The sequence below is a fragment of the Lissotriton vulgaris genome, chromosome 1_2 (assembly GCF_964263255.1).
Source record: "Lissotriton vulgaris chromosome 1_2, aLisVul1.2, whole genome shotgun sequence".
Classification (NCBI taxonomy): Eukaryota; Metazoa; Chordata; class Amphibia; order Caudata; family Salamandridae; genus Lissotriton; species Lissotriton vulgaris.
This window is the reverse complement of record NC_141686.1, coordinates 317,240,848-317,263,759: the sequence shown is the minus strand read 5'-3', so window position 1 is coordinate 317,263,759 and position 22,912 is coordinate 317,240,848. Positions and strand designations below refer to the sequence as shown.

Genomic DNA, 22,912 nt, shown 5'->3' with positions numbered 1-22,912 from the left:
TTTTGAAGTGGTTTTTCGGTCACGACTGGGCCCCCATTTTGGGTGCTGTGTGTGGTGCAGGGGCAGTAGTACTCACGCACTGACCCGATGGTATGGAGTCATCGGAGTCGTCTGCCTCTGATACGACGATTTCAAGATCATCGGAATCTTCTTCGGGAACGTTCAGAACCTCCTCGTCGAAGATATCCACCGGTTCCAGAGCGGAACACTGCATGTCTTGTCGACGGGCCCTCTGATCTCGGATGGTTTTCTTGGATCGAAAGGACGCAGGCTGTGCAGCTGGATTCGTCATGTTCTGGCGATAAGCACAGGTTACAGACCTCGTGGTGGTCACTGCGTGGAAACTTTGCTCCACACATGGGGAATTTTTTGAATGGCGTCCTATCCATGAGGTGTAGGCCTCACGGCGTGGATAGGCCCAACGGCCCGCGTCGACGACCGGAATCGAGTTGATGGAGTCGAAACGATGTTAGTCAATATTGAAGGTAGTTAGGTGAAGTTTTGATAAGTTTTTGCGCTTTGAAGTACTTGAAAAGTAGATCTCGAGCTGGAGCGGAAAAATTTCATCCGAACCCAGAGGAGGAAAAAAACAATCTAAGGATGGAGCTGATGCCCATGCGCACTATCGTCCAAGGGAGGAGTCACCTATCTCGTGACTACAAAAGACTTCTTCCAAGACGACAACAACATGCAATCATCCGAGCCCAACACAAGGTTGCGATCTAATGCAAAGTGTAGTATCTGCAAAGTGTAGTATCTGCAGCTCATATGCCTCAAACATGATGTTCAGTCCATGGATTCTGACAATGTTGGCCAGGGGGGGTCATGTAGGTGTTGAACAGTATGAGGTTGAGGAACGAGCCTTGGGGAGGGCAACAGTTGATGTTCTTAGGTTACAAAGTTAATAGTGTCAGGCAAATTCTCTATGCGGAGTGTCCTTAGATTGCAATGTGATGAACCCTCTTGATGAGGGTGTGGTGGGATACAGTGCTGACGCTGCTGAGAGGCCCAAGAGGATCAGGGCCGCTGTTTCTCCCCAGCCCAGGAGGGTTCTGATGTTGTCGGTGGCAGTGAGTAGGGCAGTTTCGGTGCCGTGGCTTCAGTGGAATCTGGATGCTGAGGGGTCCAGTAGATTGTTGTTCTCCAGGTGTTCAGTGAATTGATGTTTCATGGCCTTTTTCATGACATTAGCACCAACAGACCACACCAGCAACCTTGGCATCATCCTGGACAGCAACCTCACAATGAATTGCCAGATCACGCAGTCTCCTCTGCCTGTTTCCACAACCTCTGCATACTTGAAAAGACCTTCAGATGGCTTCCCGTCAACACCAGGATAGCTGCCACTCAAGCCTTGTCAACAGCCGGTTGGCCTATGGCAACACACAACACGCAGGACTCCACACCAACCTCCTGATGAGACTACAGAAGATACATACCGCAGCTGGCATATCCTCGACCTCCCACAATGGACCAACATCACCCCCCACCTAAGGAACATCCACTGCCTCCCCAGCCAGAAAAGATGGCAATTCAAGATGTTGACAAATTCCTATAAGGCCCTCTATGACCAAGGACCAGCATACATCTACCACCGCCTGAACTTCCACCAACCCTCCAGATACCTGTACTCCACCTCCCTCACTCACACGCCCTACCTCCGTCACAGCAACAGTGCAGGATGCTCCTTCTCCTACTTCACTGTCAAGTCCTGGACCTACCTCCCCAGAAACTCCGAACTTCATCCTCTCTCTATGAATTCAGAAAATGAGTCAATACATGGCTCTTCAAATGATCCCAGCAAGAACCGAGCGCCTGGATACCCTCACGGATGATTAGCTGCGCTCTACACATCTGAGCTGAATAAAATGAGAATGATTTTCTTGCTCCTGAGATTGAATATGTGGTGGGGATAGGAGTCTGAGGAGGTTCTGGAGTGAATGATTTCATGACGGCAGTGGTGTTTTGTGTGGTGAGCTGGTACCAGGTGGTGAGCATGTAGTTGGTGTTTGCTTCAGCTGATGGGAGATAGCTAAGTGTGTCAGTGGCAATGGTTTGGCGTTTGAAGTTTTTGTAGATGGAGGAGATCTTGTCTTGGAGGAAGTCCATAAAGGTATCACAGAGTTCTTGAGAAAGAGGAGTGATGATGTTGTCAGGGACTGTGGGTAGGAGAACTGTCTGACAATGTTGAAGAGTTCTTTGCTGTTGCTAGCACTGGCTTCAATGCGGTCAGTGAAGGCAATCCTTCAAGAGCAGGAGGTATCAGTGGAGGGACGGTTCAGTTTGCAGGATTTTTGCGATAGTGCCATTTCCTTTCTAGTCGCTTGCGGTTGCATTTCACGGCCCTCAGTTTTGTAGAGTACCAGCTGATCTGCTTGGTGGTTCGGTTGGATTTGGCACAGGAGACTATGTCTGAGAAATCGGTGATCCAGGCGGAGAAGTTTTTGACAGGCTGTCCAAGGTAGGTCAAGGTGTGGGAATGGAATTTGTTGAGGGAGTCGATCCACTTGCTCTCTGATACTTTGTTCCAGCAGTGGTGCGACGTGTTGTGGAGCTTGGTGGTGGTGCCTAGGGATCCTGTGATGGCGAAGTAGACCATGGTGTGGTCTGTCCAGGTGAGCTCGGTAACATGGCTGTAGCTGACTCTGCAGCTGGCCGCGAAGATGGGGTTGAGCATGTTACCTGCGTAGCGTGTGGGGTTGGTGACTAGTTGGGTTAGCCCGATGTTGTTCATGGAGGTTGGTGGTGTTGGCACTGTTGTGGTCTTCAAGGTGAAAGTCGAGGTCTCTGCGGAAGACGTAGTGTTTGGAGTCAATGGTGAATTCAGGGATAGCTTCAAAGAAACTAGGGCATGATCAGGGAGGTCTGTAGGCGAGTTGCCTCTTACAGTGGTTTGCTGTTTGTTAGGAGCTGAAAGTTGAGGTGTTTCCTGATCAGGGTGGGGTCTTCTATGGAGGAGGTGAAGCAGATGGTTTCTTAGTGGATGATGGCAATTTCCCCACTGTCTCTGTTGATGTGGTTCTGGTGTGTTATCTTGTATCCATTGGGGGTTGCTGAAGCGATATCGGATGCGGGAGCGGGGTTGAGCCAGGTCTCAGTGAGGAAGATGACCTCGGGGTGAGGGAGGTGATGGTGTCCCAGATCTCGGTGGTATGCTTTGAGAGTGAACTTTGAGTAGAAGGCAGTAGAGTTGGAGTGGTGGTGGTTGATGTACGCAAATGTCCTTTGGTGTTGCAGTAGAATAAGCAGTGCCGCAGCAGAAAGGTCCAACTACTGATTGAGGAGACCTGCAGCAGTAGTTGTTTCTGCAGAGCCTGGTGTCAAGGCTCCGGAGCTCAGTGGCGGTTTATGAGCAGGAGAGCCAGGGTTCCTGGCTGTGGGCGCGGTCGGGTGCAGACGGGCTTGCCATTGGCTCTCCTTTGGCGCAGCTGAGCTTCGGCCTCCATTAAGTAGATCCTGGGAGGAGGAAGGGACGCTGGATGGTGGAGGTCGGGGCTTGCAGGAAGTTGGAAGTGGGAACTACAGAGAGGCAGCTAAAAAATGGGTGGGAAAAGTGAGGCGAGAACAATCAGTGAAGGAGATAAAAGCGATAGATAAAGGACCAGCAGTTAGTAAAAAGGGAAAAAGGCTACAGAATACGGAGCACAAAGCAGTTGGGAAAGAGTCAGAAGAAAACAGGGAAATGGCAGCCATCAAAAAAAGTAACTCAACCCTTTAAATTCCTGCCTGACAGAGGTAGTCACATTGTTGGCTAACAGAGGAATGAAGTTAAATGCCAACACAACAGAAATCTTGATTGTGGGCAAGGCCCTATCCATCTGGACATTAGCCTAGTGGCCGGATACCCTTGGCCAGATCCCTGAACCCAAACCCTAAGTTAAGAATCTGGGGGTATGGTTTGATTACAAACTTACCTTTGAAAATCAGATCGACATTGTAGCGGGGAAGTGCTTTGGTACTCTCAAGACCCTAAGAAAAAACCCTACTCTTACTCCCTTTGGTATCATATAAAAACATTGTTTATACTCTAGTGCCACTATAGCTAGACTACTGTAATCTCCTGTACTTGGGAGCCATCAAGGGTAATCTGAAAAAGTTCAAAGAGTCCAAAATGCAGCAACGCGCCTTGTACCCAAACTCCCCAGAAGATCATCGGCATCAGGGCCCCTCGTCTATCTTCACTGGCTTTCTTTGGAAAAAATAATCCATTTTAAAGCCATGTGCTTTTGTCATTGAATTCTCACCCAGAAAGGTGCCAAATATCTTTTTCTCTTTGATTCAACCATATTCTCCATATCGTGACCAAAGGTCTTCTAAAGTCAAGTTAATGGGCGCCCAGGTCTGTAGGGCCAGAAAAGGGACACAATCTTTTTCCTTTCTGGCCTCCAAAGCCTAGAATTCCTTGCTGTCACACCTGAGAGCAGAACCCTCTGAGAAAATATTCAGGAACGAACTTAAAACCTTAGTTCTTCCTATCTCTCTTATAGTGAGCGCCCCAATTTTATTGTCATATCTATATCTCTAATAGCCTAAGCAGGTCCTGGTCTCAGCGCGGGGAGGGAAACGCCGTACCGGTGTAACCAAGCGCTTTACAAATCACTTATAATTATTATACTGGCTGTTTGTGTCATGTCATTTCTTGTAAATAAAAATGTAAATCCATATTTGTAAAGCGCGAACTACTCACCCTTACGGGTCTCAAGCCGCTGGGGGCAGTCGTGGAATTTAAGTGAGCTATTGCCCAGAGTCACATGGTGCTGAGCTGATATCGAACCGTGATCCCTGGCCGCTGACCACACCTCTCCACCTCGTGGGGACTACACGATTACTGGAGTTTTTGTTTTTCTATTGTGAGTAGAGAATGTATAATATTCGCTTCCACTGCCTTTAATAAAATCAGGACTCTTCTTCACATCGGACTAGGAGAATCTACAAAAATGCCCCATTTTTACACTTTAGATAGTCTCTACCTATAAATGATGCCCTCAGGTTCGGATGCATTTAAATGTATTTTATTGCTACCTTACATTTAATCAATAACTAGGCTGAACTTGTATCTGGAACCTGCAGTATATTTCTTCAATTTTAATTGTACACATATTTTATCAGGTCAATTTCATAAGTGTATTGATTGTTGTGTGTCTTCTGATCACTACCTCACTTTCAAGAAAGACTCCTAACTTCCCTTTTTGTTACAAACTACACAACATCTTAAAATGTAAGATTTCCCTGTTGTGCTCATGTTATATGATCAATATGAAAAATATTTTGATTTCAGGACTGTTTGGAGGTAACCGCTAATCTCACAGCCTTACAAAAAGTCTCATTCTCTTATCACCTCTCTCTCTTCAGTTCTCCATATTCTTCCTGATAATCCATGACCCTACTGGCCAGCAGCTGCGGTGACGTCAGTAGCCAGCCAATCCAGCACCCAGTACCACTTGTCGGGTGTCATTACTCACGCTATGGCGATGAAGGCTGCGTTGCCACCATACAAGAAGGAGCGGTTCACCACTTCTATGATGAAGGTTGCATACTGGACCTGCAGGACGGGGACGGAAGCACATATGGAGAAGAGGACACACTGCCCGGCAGTGAGGGCCAAAGACACGACAGCAGAGCGGAGGTCCGCTAGGGTGTTCGAAGCTGGGGAGAGAAAATAATTCTGTCAATAGAGGGCCATTCTCAGCATGCAACTACTTCTAGCGACCATTTTACTATCAACATAGCAGAATGCCTAATACTGAGAAGAGAGAACTGTCAGTAGTACAGCATTTCTGAGAAACAGGGGAATACGAAAATTGTGAGTATGCCTGGTGGTGAAGATGTACAAGTTACTTACCTTCGGTAACGATGTATCTGTTAGAGAGATTCCTTAACATATAATTATCCCCAGGCGTGAGACTGGACCCGGAAAACTTTCTTGCCCAGCATCTCTGCGCATTGGGCAGTCCTCCGCTGGCGTGACATTAGCGAGGTGACAAAAGCCCCACCCCAGTGCGCTGACATCAGTTTGCTTCGGAGAACTTTTCCGCGCCACAATGCGGAGCCATCACAACAAAACTGATGAGAGCATGGGAACAGTGTGCGAAAAAACATAGTAAGAAAGTAGAAAAAAAACAATAGGTGAATAAACACAACCAGGTGGCACCAAGGCACCAGAAGGTGACAAGAGCAGGCCAGAGCAGAAATGGAGCAGAACACCACCCTGAGGAACACTTTGTGCAATCCAAGGGGCAAACACCAGGTGGCAGTAAAGCACCAGAAGGCCAGAGCAGCGAAGCCATAGCAGGAAAGCGCAAGCACCACCCAGTGGAACCACCTTGCAAGCCAAGTCGAGAGCCAACCTGGAGGCTCAAGCATGTAAAAACTTTGTGACAGACGAGAGAAAAAAGGGAATTCTATCACTACGACCACAAGAGGAAGGGCCACAAGCCCGGAACAGAGGAGCCGCAGCAATCCACCCCCAGACCAGACTGCCAAGAAGGACCATACCCCCTGAAAGGGGGAGAGGCCAATGGTAGGCAAGCCATCCACAGCCATTAACAGCCTACAGCGTTATCAGAAACGAAAAGGAGGCCAAGGACAGAGAAAGAACCCCCAAATGAAGAAGACAAGGAGAAAAATGAAGAGGACACCTACAGACAACAAGGCGACCCAAGGGAGGCAACTGCAGAAAACCCAGCAGAGGGTCCTCGCAGAACAGGGAGGAAGGGTGAGTCGTGAAGGCATCTGTGGCTAGAATCGTCTCTACCAGATGGAATATGCTACTTACCAGTATGCATCTGTTCTTGGCATGTAGGGCTGCTGACATTCATATCTGTGCATAGATCGCCGCCTAGTGTTGGGTCCGGATGATTGCACATTGTTGTCCTGGAAGAGTCTTCGAAGTATCACGAGATAGGTGGCTCCTCCTTCGGACTACAGTGCGCATGGGCATCCTCTCCATCCTCAGATTGTTTTTCGCCATTGTGGCAGAGATGGAGTATAGTACAGTAAGAGATGGCCATGCAAGGAGTGAATGCTACAGCTGCGACCGGCACCGGGGAGGTGGGTGGGCGATATGAATGTCAGCAGCCCTACATGTGGAGAAGTGTGGCTCACTGGTTAGAGGAGGCAGACCCTGATGCAGAGGTCAGACCCGGGACCAGGGTTCAATTCCCGACGTGGCAGGGTCTTGAGCTCAAAAATGTCCACGGACTCGATAATTCTCGCCTCGGTACCTACTCGAATCATGGGTTCACACTCTGCAACTCTGGGCAATAGCTTGCTTAATCTCCACTACTGCCCCACCGCGATGGGATGCCTGGTCTTCACCATCGCCGTCTGAAAGAGAGTTTTGAGAACAGCCTGTCCTACAGCAGCTTGCTGTTTTGAATGTACATCTACACAATAGTATTTTGTAAATGTATGTGTGGTTTTCCATGTGGCTGCTCTACAAATTTTGTGTAAAGTAAAATTACCTAGGAAAGCCATGGATGCCCCTAGCTTGCATGTGGAATGCGCCCTAGGGGGAACAGTTAAGGTGCGTTTTGCTTTTAAGTAACATATCTGGATGCACTTAACGATCCATCTGGCTATACCTGATTTTGAAATTGGATTGCCTTTGTGTTGCGGTGCGATAGCAACAAACAACTGTTTTGTTATTCGAAATGCCTTAGTTCTGTCTATATAGTATAGCAGAGCTCTTTTGACATCAAGAGTATGCAAGGCCCTTTCAGCTACTGTTTGTGGATTTTGAAAGAACACTGGCAGCTCAATGGTTTGATTTATGTAGAAATGGGATACCACCTTTGGCATGAATTTAGGGTTTGTTCTGAGAACTACTCTATTTGCATGTATTTGGATGAATGGCTCTTGAATAGTTAGGGCTTGAAGCTCGCTAACTCTTCTAAGCGAAGTAATGGCAATAAGGAAAGCCACCTTCCAAGTAAGAAATTGTATTTCGCATGAGTGTAGTAGTTCAAAAGGTGGTCCCATAAGTCTGGTTAAAACAAGGTTTAGATTCCAGACTGGTGAAGGTGGGTGTCTTGGAGGAATTACGCGTTTGAGTCCTTCCATAAATGCTTTAATTGCTTGCACCCTAAACAGTGAAAGGTGTTGCCTGTTTTGAAGATATGCTGCCACGGCAGCTAAAAGTATCCTGGATGAATAGGCTAAATTGCAGCGCTGTAGGTGCAAGAGATAGCAAATGATGTTTTGAGTAGAAGCATCAAGTGGGTTTATATCATAGTTTCTGCAGTAAATGACGAAACGTTTCCACTTGGCTGCATAACATGCCCTGGTAGTGGGTTTTCTTGCCTCCTTGATAATGTTCATACAGTTTGGAGGCAGGTTTAGGTATCCAAACTCTAGGATTTCAGGAGCCAGATCGCCAGGTTCAGCTGTTGCGGATCTGGATGTTGGATTTCTCCATGGCTCTGAGTTAGACGATTGGGTGTGAGTCTCAGTCTTTGATGAGGCACCACTGACAGTTCTAGGAACATTGTGTACCATGGTTGCCTCGCCCATGTGGGAGCAACTAGGATTAGCGTCAGTGAATGTTGTCGTAGTTTGCGTGCCACTAGCTGTATTAATGGAGCTGGGGGAAAAGCGTACGCAAATTTGCCTGACCAGTTCATCCATATCGCATTGCCTTGCGACTGTGGATGTGGGAACCTGGCGGCAAAGTACTGGCATTTTGCGTTTTCGCTTGTGGCAAACAGGTCTATCTCCGGATGTCCCCACTTCCGGAAGAATGGTTGGAGCACTTTGGGGTGAATCTCCCATTCGTGCATTTGTTGACTGTGCCTGCTGAGCAGGTCGGCTACTTGATTGTCCTTGCCTGGGAGGTGCTCTGCCATAAGGAACATGTTCTTTTGAATGGCCCACTTCCACATTGCTTGAGCCAGGTGCGATAGTGTGTTCCTCCCTGTTTTTGAATGTAATACATAGCGGTCATGTTGTCCGTCCGGATCAACACGGTTCTGTTGCATAAGTGTGTCTTGAATGCTTTTAGAGCTAGAAAGATAGCCATCAGCTCTAGAAGGCTGATGTGCATCTTATTTTGTTGTGCAGTCCATAGTCCCTGTACTGTGTAGTGTAGGACATGGGCTCCCCATCCTAGAAGTGATGCGTCCGCGGTTAGTACTATTTGTGGGACAGGCTCTTGGAACAATCGTCCTTTGCAAAGGTTTTGTGGATTCCACCAATGCAGAGAATTCTATGCCCGACTGGTCACCAACACTAGGTCCTGTAATCGCCCTTGAGCCTGGTTCCACTGCCTTGCTAGGCACTCTTGGAGAGGACGCATGTGTAGTCTGGCATGAGGGACTATGAATATGCACAAGGCCATCATGCCTATTAGTTGCATAAACACTCGAGCTGGTACTAAGTGTTGGGGCCTGAACTTTTGGATCAATGCTTGCATGCTGTTGATTCGTGCTGCATTGGGGTATGCTTTTGCTGCCAGTGTATCTATAGTTGCTCCCAGGTATTGTTGTACATGGGAGGGTTGTAGATGTGACTTTGGTTAGTTTAGCGAGAAGCCTAAACTGTGCAGGAGATGGATTGTTTTGGACATGTGGTTGGCACACTGCTGGGCCGATGGCGCGTGTATTAGCCAATCGTCCAAATATGGGTACACATGGATGTGTTGCCTTCTGAGATGTGCCGCCACTGTAGCTAGACATTTGGTAAAGACGCGTGGAGCTGTTGTGACCCCAAATGGTAGTACTTTGAACAGGTAGTGCTGTCCTTGTATGGTGAAGCTGAGATATTTTCTGTGAGCAGGGTGTATTGGTATATGAAAGTATGCGTCTTTGAGGTCCAGAGTTGCTAGGAAGTCTCCCTTGCGGAGCAATGGTAAGACTTGCTGGAGAGTGAGCATATGAAAATGCTCCGACAAAATGTACAGGTTGAGGGGCCTGAGGTCCAATATTGGTCTGAGAGACCCGTCCTTCTTTGGAATTAGGAAGTATAGGGAGTATACACCTGTTCCCTGATGTTGTAGTGGGACTGGTTCTATGGCCCCCTTTTGCAGCATACTGATGACCTCTTGCTGCAGTAGTGTTACATGTTCCTGTGACATTGGACGGTGCACGGGTGGTATAGTGGGTGGGGTTGAGGTGAGTTCTAGGCAATAGCCATGTTGGATAATCTGCCTGACCCACTTGTCTGTTGTGATATTTAACCAGAGTGGCAGAAATTGTTGCATTCTTCCCCCGACCGGTGTTATATGGTCTTGGGGTAGTGCCAAGAGGTCACTGTTTGGTGTTAGTGGAGGATCTATTTGTGTTTCCTCTGCGACCCCTTCCTTTGGTGTTATTGCCTCTGTATCCACCCCTATTAGTGTTTTTGCTGTATGTGGATTGCGTGTTACTTTCGTAGCTGGAGGATTGCTGTGATGTATTACTTCGCGCTCCTCCTCTATAATTGCAGCGACGAAAGGAGTTGTTAGGACTGGAGAGCTCCCATGGACTTCGCTGTTTCTGCATCCTTTTTCATTTTGTCCAGAATTGAATCAACTGCTGGACCAAATAAAAAGTCTGGGTTGATGGGCTGATTAAGAATAGTGGATTGGACTTCATTCTTAAAACCTGATATGCGAAGCCATGCGTGGCGTCTTAGCAGCACGCTTGTATTGATGGATCTAGCAGCTGTATCAGCCGCGTCTAGGGCACATTTAATTGAGGCATTGGTGATGAGCTTCCCTTCTTGTATCAGTTGATCTGCCTGCTGTTTGTAAGGGTCAGGTAAGTGTTGGAGAATTTCCTCTAAGCTGTCATAGTGCGCCCTATCATATCTGGCCAACAAGGCCTGTGTATTGGCAATTCTCCATGAGTTTGCTGCTTGAGCAGCTACTCTCTTGCCTGATGCCTCAAAGATTTTTGACTCTTTGTCCGGAGGAGCAGCCTCTCCGGTAGTTTGGGAGTTAGCCCTCTTACGTGCGTTGGACACCACTAGGGAGTCTAGGGGTAGCTGCCCTTTTATGTATGTAGGATCTATAGGTGCAGCCATATATTTCTTTTCAATCCTAGGGTTAATGACCCGTGCCCTAGCAGTGTCCTTAAAAATGTCATGTGCATGTTTTAAGACGCCCTTTAACACCTTCACTTCCAGATCCTCATCGACCCCAAGACCACACTCAGAGGCACCCTCCTCTACAGACCACCAGGACCCCGCGCAAAATTCAGTGAAGACATCACGGACTTCATCACTCCTCACGCGCTCCCCTCCAAAGACTACATCCTTCTGGGAGACCTCAATTTTCACCTTGAAAAGATCAACGACCGCAACACCACCACCCTCTTGGACAATCTCGCCAACCTCGGACTTAAACAACTGGTAACATCGCCCACCCACATCGCAGGTCACACACTCGACCCCATCTTCACCTCCAGCAATCATGTCTCCTTCAGCCACACTACGGAGCTCCTCTGGACTGACCACAGCTGCGTTCACTTCACCTACAACAAACCAAAACCCACCAACCACCTCCAACCAACTCTGCAAAGAAACTGGAACAAAATCACCACAGACCAGATCTCCGCATCGCTCCTTCTAAACACCCCAGCCCACTCTTCTAACGCAAACGAAGCCGCCGCCAACCTCACCCTATGGTTATCCAACACCGCCGACACCTTAGCACCACTGAAGAAACGTCAAAACAAACCTGCCAGCAAAAAGGCCTCATGGTTTAACGATGATCTTAAGAAGTCCAAGAAACTCTGCCGCTCCCTCGAAAAGGCCTGGAAAAAAGACCCAACTACTAGCACCAAGGACGCCTTCAAAAACGCCACCCGCACTCACCACCAACTAATCCGAAAGGCCAAGAAAACAGCATTCAAGGATCGACTAGACAACAACGCCCACAACAGCAAGGAACTTTTCAACATCGTCAAGGAATTTTCCAATCCCTCGGCCAACTCCAACGACATCACCCCCTCTCAAGCCCTCTGCGACTCCCTAGCCTCATTCTTCCACAACAAGATTGCAGACATCCACAACAGCTTCGACAACCAACCCGGAAACCAACCCACCCTACCTTGTGCTGAACATTCTCCCCCCGTGAACACCCTTAACGACTGGAACCCAATCTCCACTGAGGACACAATCCGCCTGATGAATTCCATCCACTCAGGATCCCCCACAGACCCATGTCCTCACCACATCTTCAACAAAGCAGACTCCGTCATAGCACCACACCTCCGAGACGTCATCAACAGCTCCCTCAACTCCGCCACCTTCCCGGAAGACTGGAAACACGCTGAACTCACCGCCCTTCTGAAGAAACCCACAGCGGACCCCACCGAACTCAAAAATTACCGCCCCATCTCGCTCCTTCCATTCCCGGCCAAAGTCATCGAGAAAGCTGTCAACAACCAACTCGCCGCCTTCCTCGAAGCCAACAAATCCCTCGACTCCTCACAATCTGGCTTCCGAGCAAAACACAGCACTGAGACCGCCCTCATCGCAGCAACAGACGACATTCGAACTCTACTGGACAATGGAGACACAGTCGCCCTCATCCTCCTCGACCTCTCTGCAGCATTTGACACAGTCTGCCACAGCACCCTTTTACAACGCCTCAATAACATCGGAATCCAAGGAAAAGCACTTGAATGGATCACCTCGTTCCTCACCGGAAGAACTCAGAAAGTCCGCCTCCCACCATTCAAGTCCGAGGCCACTGAAGTCATCTGTGGCGTACCACAAGGATCCTCACTCAGCCCCACCCTCTTCAACGTATACATGAGCCCCCTCGCGACCATCGCCCGCCAACACAACCTCAACATCATCTCCTACGCGGATGACACTCAACTAATCCTTTCTCTCACCAATGACCCCAGCACCGCCAAAACTAACCTACACGAAGGAATGAAAGAAGTTGCCGAATGGATGAAACAAAGCCGTCTGAAACTGAACTCAGACAAAACAGAAGTCCTCATCTTAGGTACATCCCCCTCTGCATGGGACGACTCCTGGTGGCCGGAAGCCCTCGGAAAGGCACCCATCCCGACAGACCACGCACGGAACTTAGGCATCATACTGGACTCTTCACTCTCAATGAATAGACAAGTCAGCGCCGTATCCTCTTCCTGCTTCAACATTCTTCGCATGCTGAGAAAAACATTTCGCTGGATCCCCACCGAAACAAGGAAAACAGTCACCCATGCTCTGGTCACGAGCAGACTAGACTACGGAAACACCCTCTACGCAGGCATTACCGCCAAACTCCAGAAGAAACTCCAACGAATCCAAAACGCCTCAGCCAGGATCATATTAGACATCCCACGCAACGAACACATCTCCGGTCACCTTAAAGACCTCCACTGGCTACCCGTCAATAAGAGGATCACTTTCCGACTGCTAACCCACGCACACAAATCACTCTACGACATCGGACCAGAATGCCTCAACTCACGACTGTCCTTCTACACCCCCTCCCGCCAACTACGTTCTTCCAGCCAAGCCCTCGCCACTGTACCTCGCATCAACAAGACCACCATGGGCGGCAGATCCTTCTCATACCTGGCTGCTAAAACATGGAACACTCCCCGCTTACCTTCGCCTTACCCAGAACCACCTAGCATTCAGAAAGCAGCTTAAAACGTGGATATTTGACAAGTAATCTTCCTCCCCTCTCTAAGCGCCTTGGGACCCTCTGGGTATGTAGTGCGCTATATAAATTCTCTGACTTGACTTGACTTGACATGGGGAGTGTTTTTACATGTCTCTCAGATGTTGTGAGTGTATCAAAGAGAAAGTCTTCTTCAATATCATCAGAGTGCATATCTACGTTATGGTAGGTAGCTGCTCTATCAAGTAAAGAGTTAAAGGCCACTGTACCTTCAGTGGGTGATGGCTTAGTTGGGTAAACTGCTGGTTCTATGATGGGCAGAGTCCCTTCATTACCTGGTTCTTCTCCTGCACCCCATGGCTGTACGTTGGGGTCTCCAGTTGGGTTTGTGGATAACCAAACCCCACATCTGCATCCTGATCTTCATCTGGGTTGTAGTCAGGTGATGTAGGGGCATATGGGGTTGCAGGCATGGCTGGACTGATAGGTTCAAAAAGGATAGGAGAGGTAGCAGTCTCGTTTCTTTTTGAGTGGTATTCTAGGAAATTCTGCTATTGGCAGAGGCCTATTCTTTTTTGTGTAGACAGTCACTTTCCCGGTTGCTGGGTCAATATACAGCTTTGACTGGTCCTCTGTGGAGGGGTCTGGGTGAATAAGCTCTTCCTCCACAGTTTTAGCCCTTGGTGCCGTAGGCTTTGGTTGTCCAGATTTTGGGTCTGTAGGGCTAGCTTTTTGATGTTTGTCGACACTTTTTGTCGGCTGGATGTCTTTGGCTGGCTTCACCACCTTTTTCGGACCAAGCGGTTTGGTCGGTTCGACAGTTTGTGGTTTTGTGGGGAAATGGGCCGCTGGATCTTCCATGTGCAAGATCTCCGCAGCCGTGGAGACAGCTCGAGTGAAGGCAGCACCTGCCTCCGTAGGGCCCCGGGGTGGGGAAGGCAGCTCCTCTGAGGGCGACGGCTGCAAACTAAGGCGGCCGTACCCCAGGACAACTGGAGGAAGGAAAGGCCAAGTCCGGAAATGGGGAAGGGGGACCGAGGAATGAGGAACCTGAGGCACCTCCGGTGAAGACTGGCCGTGGCGACGGCAAAAATCTGTCCTTCGATGACGCCGGGGAAAAAGCCACAACTCGGCGACCCGTCTCCGGAGAGGATGACAGCATCACCCACTAAACCTCTGGAGAAGAGTAGGAGGCGTCCGAAGACTAATCAACGACCCGGCGCTGTAGAGTTCACAACCGGAGTCACGTCAACGTCGACCGGTGCCGAAGGAGTCGCCGGAACGACCTCCGCCACACCGCTTGGCGCAGAAGACCAAAGGCGGGCCGGAACTGGGGCGGCCAAGGAATGGTGCCGAAAAGGCATCAACCCTACCTCCGAGGAGGCAGGCGCCTGCATAGAGGGACGAGGGGGGCTCGGGGAGACGCCCAGACCCGTAGCTAGCCCCTGCAGCACCGCCCGGGCCAGCAGCCGCCCGCGCCTGAGCAGAGTCGCCTGGGCCTCGGACAAGGCTGCCGCCTGTCCAGAAGACCGAGGGGGACTCAGGGATACGCCCGAGCCCCGGCAACTTCCTGCGACACCGTAGGGACCCCCGCGGGGTTTGGGGCGAAGCAGATGCTCCGTGGTCCAAAGGAGGGAACTAGTCGGCACCGGGGCCGGGGCCGGAGCCGCCGGCGACGCTGCGGAGGGCCCCGTAAGCGGGAAGGGATCCACAGACGTCCCAGGAGGAGCCAACGAGGCCTGCAAGGCCGCGGCATAGGCTTCCATCTGAGCTCCAGTCGCCCCCACACCGGGGAACGGCGGATAAGGTGACGACGCGCTGGGCCGCACCACCCACGGAGAGCCCACCCCATCAACAGGCCGGGGACCGGTCCGCAGGGACAAACTGCGACACTTACCAACAGGTGAGCGACGCTCTTGCCGCTTGGGAGAGGTACGATGTCGGAGGCGGAAGCAGTGGTTCTTGAAGCCGTCCGCAGGGTACGGACATGGCGACGAAGTCGACCTGGACATGGGAGCCGAAAGGAGTTTCATCCGGTGCTCCCGCTGGGACTTCGGCTTCATTTGCTGACACGCCTCACAGTCCGTGGAGTCGTGGTGCTCCCCCAAACACCACATGCAGATGGAATGAGGATCCGTCGCCGACACCAGGGGTGCGCAAGACGAGCACGCTTTAAAACCCGAACACTATTCCCAGAAAAACGCTCAAGAGAGAAAAAGGGGGACCTGAAACAGGCCAGGAACACTATCCGGGTCCCCGTTGCACGCGGAAAAGAATAAAACTGATGTCACGCACTGGGGTGGGGCTTTTGTAACCTCGCTGACGTCACACCCACGGAGGATGTCGGGCTAAGTCGCCTGGTGCCGCCCCTTCCCCGGCACGCAGAGATGCTGGGCAAGAATGTTTTCCGGGTCCAGTCTCACATCTGGGAAGAATTCTATGTTAAGGAATCTGCGGCTAGTAGTCTCGATCAGATATATATACCACAACACGCCTGGTGGGGAGGAGAGATACCATCAATCAAAATTCACAAAGGGAGAGTTGGATGCAATATCACTTCAAATCCTCCAAGAGAATCCAAATATCATGAAAAAAGATGCACATGAAAATATAGGTATGCCTAGGTCAGGCAAAACCTTGGTCCATTATATAATGGATAAGTGTACCTTTTCAGGTGCAATTACGCACTAGTACACCAAGGTACATACAAATACACAATATAAGGAGTACAACAATTGAGAAAATCTGAGTTGATCACTTCAAAACTCACAAAGCTTGTACACTGTTTGTAATAGAACATATGACAGCAAAAACTTCTATCAATCGTATAATAACAAGATTTTTTCACATTCAGATTGTTTTTCCATTATTTTTGTTTTTTACCATAAAGTGCTCAAATGTTACGATAAAACAAGATGACATATCCAAGATGAAAACAGCCTATGCGTTTCGTCCCTATTCACATGGGACTTCTTCAGGGAGACGCTCAGTATTGTGGAAAGTTTTGTCTTTAAACACCAGGTGTATATTCAGCACTCTGTGTCAGCTGTTATATCCTCACATGTTCCCTCTGTGAGTTCAATACATATTAATCCAGCCAACAAAGCTATCAATTTAATTTGCGGTGTCCTGTTCCCTCCCGCGCTCTCTTTGTATTCCAATAGTCAGGCAATTCAGAAAGTCTAGAAGTTCTTTCATCAGGCCTCAGTTTGAACGGCCGTTCCTGCGGACCATGATACCGTTGACGGCTGATCCGCGAGAGGAACAGGAGGCACTACACGCTTCCTTGGGCAGAGATATGCGCAGGAAGGGCAGTTTAAACTCAGGCAGAAGGTATTGCGGGGAAGTCCAAGACCGGCCCCTGAGGATAAGACCAGATGGCCTGGAGAGCGCCTTCATGTTTTGGTTGGGCGTAAGGCCCTGAGGTGATGTGTGCACCTTATTAGTGTTACTGTGGTGCACAATTGATTTACGAGGGATTCTATGACGTTTATGCCTCATGATTCATGCCTAATGGGTTTATGCTAAGTGTCTCTTGCCAGTAGATACTGGTTGCTTCCATTTTCACTACGTGTATGTTCTAATGGGGTTGACAGTGGTCCGATTGGCCCTGTAATGTATATAATCCCCTGTAAAGAGATACCTAGTGCCAGGTGGCACAGTGTACATATGTGATTATGCTCGGATGTGTTTTATGGGTAATACAACGGCTATTTTTATATAAAATGTGTGGAGTTTCTATTGTGGTGTGCCTAGTGTGTTGCTGCTGTGTGTGTGTTGTGCAAACGCTTTACACATTGCCTCTGGGACAAGCTACCATGGGGGTGAGCAGGGGTTATCCTCAGCATGCAACTCCCTTGTTGTGACTAGAGTGTTGGTTTCTGCCTGGCTTAGGGACATGTCCTAGCCAACCAGAAATCTCATTTCTGTCATTGACATCTCAAATGACATCATCCAAAAAATCTGATGCTCCCATTCACACCCCATATAACCTTTCATACGGCCACTCCAACTTCCACACTACCATTCTCAAACTATTCACACGCCCATGCCAGTACTTTCACAACGACTAACCACTGGTTCATAGATCAACACACACATCCACTCACTCACCCATACAGCCACATATACACCCACTCACTCATACAGCCACGGACATATCCACTCATACACCCATACAGCCACTCAAATATTGAGTCAGACACCTATGAGCTACTAACACACCTACTCACTCATTCATAGTCAATTCACACAGCCACTTACTCACCCATACAACTACCCCTCCTGTTACCTCCAGTAAGTCCACATAGCTGGATTGTTGAGAGGTCTTTGGAGGCCACCCCCCTTTCTCCACCACACTGCAAACACACGTCCTGGTGCACTCCTAGTTGGTGGGTGAAGTCCTCTTTACTGCCGAGAGTCCTTGGGGGCCAACGACTCCTGTTACCTCCAGTAAATCCCAAACAGCAGGATTGCAAAGGGGTTGTTGGAGGCCACACCCCTTTTCTCCACTACTCTTCAAATGCACCCTGTGGCACACTACTAGTTGGGAGGAGAAGTCCACTTTAGTCCAGAGGTCCTACGGAGGTATGAGGACGTCATCCCCCCACCAGCAGTGCGCTGAGAGGTGTGTTTGCAGAGTGGTGGAGAAAGGGGGCGTAGCCTTCAAGTCCTCTCAGTAATCCTATTGTCTGGGACTTACTGGACGTAACAGAAGGGGTTCCTGGACCTCAAGGACCCTCAGGATCCAAGGAGACTTCATCCGCAAACCACACTGCTCCAGGAGGCGCATTTGCAGAGTGGTGGTGAAGGGGGTGTGGCCTCCGGCGACTTGCCGAAGGTTTAAAAAAAAAAAAGTTGAGTGGGGCTGCGTGGCCCTCTTCCCTGGGCTCTTTCGGCCATGGGGACCTCATCCCCTGTGTCCGGACCTTTTCTTTTTTATAATTTATAGGGAGGGGGCACAGCGGCCCACTGGACCCCATCCCCTGCTGCACTGCCTTTATATATATTTAATTTTTTTTATTATTAATAGAAGCAGGGCTGCTTGGCCCCCCCCCTCCCTGGCCGATTCAGGTGACCAAACGGGCCTCCACTGCATTAATAGGTTAAAAAAGCCCCAGGAGATGATCGTCCCCAGGACATAATATGCCCCAGCTGGGGGGCCTCTGCACTCCCCCTTCCTTAATAAAACAATGCACCTGGGTCCGGGCCAACACGGGGGCCGACAAACAAAGCACAGGAGCCTGCTCTTTTGTTGTTGGCCAGATCAGCGGATCACAATTAAAATGAAATGCCCAATCCCCCCCTCCCACCCCCCTCGGCCTAAGGAGTCAGGGTGCTTTTTTTTTGTTTTCTTTAAACATTTTTTGTGGGAATCTGTTCAACCGAGTCCCAAAATGGCTGCCAACACTTCCTGGTTGAAGTGTTGTCAGCCAATCAAATTTCAGTAAGGTCTCAGTAGGCTATTGGGCTCCCGGATATCTATATTTTTATACTTTAATACCTCAAACTACAGAACGGAGTTACACAAAATCACAAAAAGCATGCTTTCTGGACCATCATCTAGCTTTCTGCCAAATGTGGTGCAATTCCGTTAAGCGGTGCAGAGTTGTCTATGGCTCCCGCCAAGCCATAGCAAGCAGCAAAGTCCCGGGGGTGAGCACCCCAGACCATTGCTGGAGCCGGTCTTCGGGGGTGGCGGTCCACAGGGCCATTATTGCCTCCAGTCTCCATTGTGTGATTTAGCCCTGGGGAAGTGGTGGTCCCCTGTGCTGCAGGGGGGCAAAGTGGGCCCCAGTACTAATTCTAAAAAAAGCTCCGGGGAGTTGCTGGTCCCCGGGGCTGCAGTGGGTTTGCGCGGCCCTCCCCATTTGATCAAATTAAAGCCCCATTAGAGCAGCATGTCCAGTGCTGAAGGAAGAGAAGACTACTGTTAGAGCAGAACTGTGAATGGGTCTGTAGAGAAAAAAAAGATTACTGACAATACAACAGTACACCAAGTGCTGAAGAGTGACTACTACTGTCAACAGAAGCACACAAAGAGTTGAGAGCAGACAGCTGTCAATAGAGCAGCACACTCAGCTGAGGGGAGAGAGGACGACATTCAATAGAGCTGCACACACAGAGCTGAGGAGAAAAGATGACTGTCAATAGAGCAGCACACACAGAGCTGAGAGGAGAGAAGACGACTGTCAATAGAGCAGCACCCGATGAGCTGAGGGGAGAGAAGACTAATGTCAATAGAGAAGCGCAACCAGAGCTGAGAGGAGAGAAGACGACTGTCAATAGAGCAGCACACACAGAGCTGAGGGGCGAGAAGACTAATGTCAACAGAGCAGCGCACACAGACTGAGGGGAGAGAAGACGACTGTCAATAGAGCAGCACACAGAGCTGAGAGGAGAGAAGACGACTCAATAGAGTGGCACACGATGAGCTGAGGACAGAAGACGACTGTCAATAGAGCGCATACGATGAGCTCAGAGGAGAGAAGACGACTGTCAATAGAGCAGCGCACACAGAGCTCAGAGGAGAGAAGACGACTGTCAATAGAGCAGCGCACACAGAGCTCAGAGGAGAGAAGACGACTGTCAATAGAGCAGCGCACACAGAGCCGTAAGGAGAGAAGATGACTGTCAATAGAGCAGCACATACAGAGAGGAGAGAAGATGACTGTCAATAGAGCAGCACACGATGAGCTCAGAGGAGAGAAGACGACTTCAATAGAGCAGCACACACAGAGAGAGGAGATAAGACTACTGTCAATAGAGCAGCACACAGAGCTACGAGGATAAAAGACGACTGTCAATAGAGCAGCACACACAGAGCTGAGGGGCGAGAAGATGACTGTCAATAGAGCAGCACATACAGAGAGGAGAGAAGATGACTGTCAATAGAGCAGCACACGATGAGCTGAGGGGAGAGACGAAGACTGTCAATAGAGCAGTACACTGAGCTGAGAGGAGAGAAGACAACGGTCAATAGAGCAGCACACGATAAGCTGAGAGGAGAGAAGATGACTGTCAATAGAGCAGCACATACAGAGAGGAGAGAAGATGACTGTCAATAGAGCAGCACACGATGAGCTGAGGGGAGAGACGAAGACTGTCAATAGAGCAGTACACTGAGCTGAGAGGAGAGAAGACGACGGTCAATAGAGCAGCACACGATAAGCTGAGAGGAGAGAAGATGACTGTCAATAGAGCAGCACACAATGATCTGAGGCGAGAGAAGACAACTGTCAATAGAGCAGCAGACACTGAGCTGAGGGAAGAGAAGACGGCTGTCAATAGAACAGCACACGATGAGCTGAGAGAAGAGAAGACGACTGTCAATAGAGCAGCACACGATGAGCTGAGAGGAGAGAAGAGGACTGTCAATAGAGCAGCACACGATGAGCTGAGAGGAGAGAAGACGACTGTCAATAGAGCAGCACACACAGAGCTGAGAGGAGAGAAGACGACTGTCAATAGAGCAGCAGACACCGAGCTGAGGGGAGAGAAGACGACTGTCAATAGAGCAGCGCACACTGAGCTGAGGGGAGAGAAGATGACTGTCAATAGAGCAGCGCACACTAAGCTGAGGGGCGAGAAGACGACTTTCAATAGAGCAGCCCACGATGAGCTGAGAGGAGAGAAGACGACTGTCAATAGAGCAGCAGACACTGAGCTGAGAAAAGAGAAGACGGCTGTCAATAGAGCAGCACACACAGAGCTGAGAGGAGAGAAGATGGCTGTCAATAGAGCAGCACCCGATGAGCTGAGGGGAGAGAAGATGACTGTCAATAGAGCAGTGCACACAGAGCTGAGAGGAGAGAAGACGACTGTCAATAGAGCAGCAGACACTGAGCTGAGGGAAGAGAAGACGGCTGTCAATAGAGCAGCACACGATGAGCTGGGAGGAAAGAAGACGAGTGTCAATAGAGCGCATACGATGAGCTCAGAGGAGAGAAGACGACTGTCAATAGAGCAGCACACAGAGAGGAGAGAAGACGACTGTCAATAGAGCAGCACACACAGAGCTGAAAGGAGAGAAGACGACTGCCAATAGAGCAGCACACTGAGCTGAGAGGAGAGAAGACGACTGTCAATAGAGCAGCACACACAGAACGGAGAGGAGAGAAGACGACTGTCAATAGAGCAGCACGTAAGAGGCTGAAAATATAAATTACTGCTGTTAAACGAGAATGAGTGAGACTTAGAAGGGAAACTGCTTATAGATCTGAAGTGCTACCACAGAGGGGAATACGGTCAATAGAGCATCTGCCACAAACAACAAATCACCTCTGAAAGGATGAAGAATGCTGTTGCTTTGTAGATGAAGTGAAAATCTGCTACGAGACATGGGCTGGAATTTGGTCTGAGGTGTTTACCAGCTGTCGTGTGAGAGCTTGGGAGAGGATTCCCAGTTGTTACCCACCGAACTGTGGGAGGGGAGTGGAGTGGAGGTAAACTAGGTGGCAGAAAATGATTGATCCTAGCTATTATTTTGTAGAGTTCTAGACGCAAGCTGGTCCCAGGATGTTAACAACAGTGATGTAGGAAGGGGGCAGAGGAATCCTGTATGCGAGAGGCTGGCAACGTCAGTCCAGCTGTTACCTTAAACCACTGTGGTGGTCGGATAAAGTATTTTGGATGGTAGCGGAGGTTTTGGGAGACAGGTAGATAATGCAAATGCTACTTACCAGTTATGCATCTGTTCTTGGCATGTAGGGCTGCTGACATTCATATCTGTGCATAGATCGCTGCCTAGTGTTGGGTCCGGATGATTGCACATTGTTGTCCTGGAAGAGTCTTCGAAGTATCACGAGATAGGTGGCTCCTCCCCTGGACTACAGTGCGCTTGGGCATCGCCTCCATCCCCAGATTGTTTTTAGCCATTGTGGCCGAGATGGAGTGAAATATGTGAGTGATGACCATGCTATGAGCATATACATGAATACTGCAGCTGCTACAGGCGCCGGGGAGGAGGGCGGGCGATATGAATGTCAGCAGCCCTACATGCCAAGAACAGATGCATACTGGTAAGTAGCATTTGCAGTTCGAGGCATGTGGGCTGCTGAATTCATATCTGTGCATAGAATACATAGCAGTCCCCCAATTATCGGCGGCCGCCCGTGCCAGCTGCAGCAGTTTGGAAAAGTGTCCTGAGAACAGCCTGACCAACAGCTGCCTGCTGTTTAGAGTGCACGTCTACACAGTAATGTTTAGTAAATGTATGTGTGGTAGACCATGTGGCTGCTCTACATATATCCTCTAAGGGAATGTTCCCAAGGAAAGCCATAGAGGGCCCCAACTTTCTGGTGGAGTGGGCTCTTGGTGGAATTGTAAGAGTGCGTTTAGCCTTAGCGTAAC

The 22,912-nt window shown here is 49.5% G+C and overlaps 1 protein-coding gene across 1 annotated transcript in view; it reads right to left on the bottom strand.

The window, feature by feature from the left end:
* The window catches only part of LOC147736607 (equilibrative nucleobase transporter 1-like), a 569,280-nt gene that overhangs the window by 120,459 nt on the left and 425,909 nt on the right, over positions 1 to 22,912 (bottom strand). Inside the window, exon 10 of the mRNA XM_086953785.1 lies at positions 5,463 to 5,646. Within this exon, the coding sequence (XP_086809911.1) occupies positions 5,463 to 5,646 (184 nt within the window). The remainder of the gene's footprint in view (positions 1 to 5,462; positions 5,647 to 22,912) is intronic.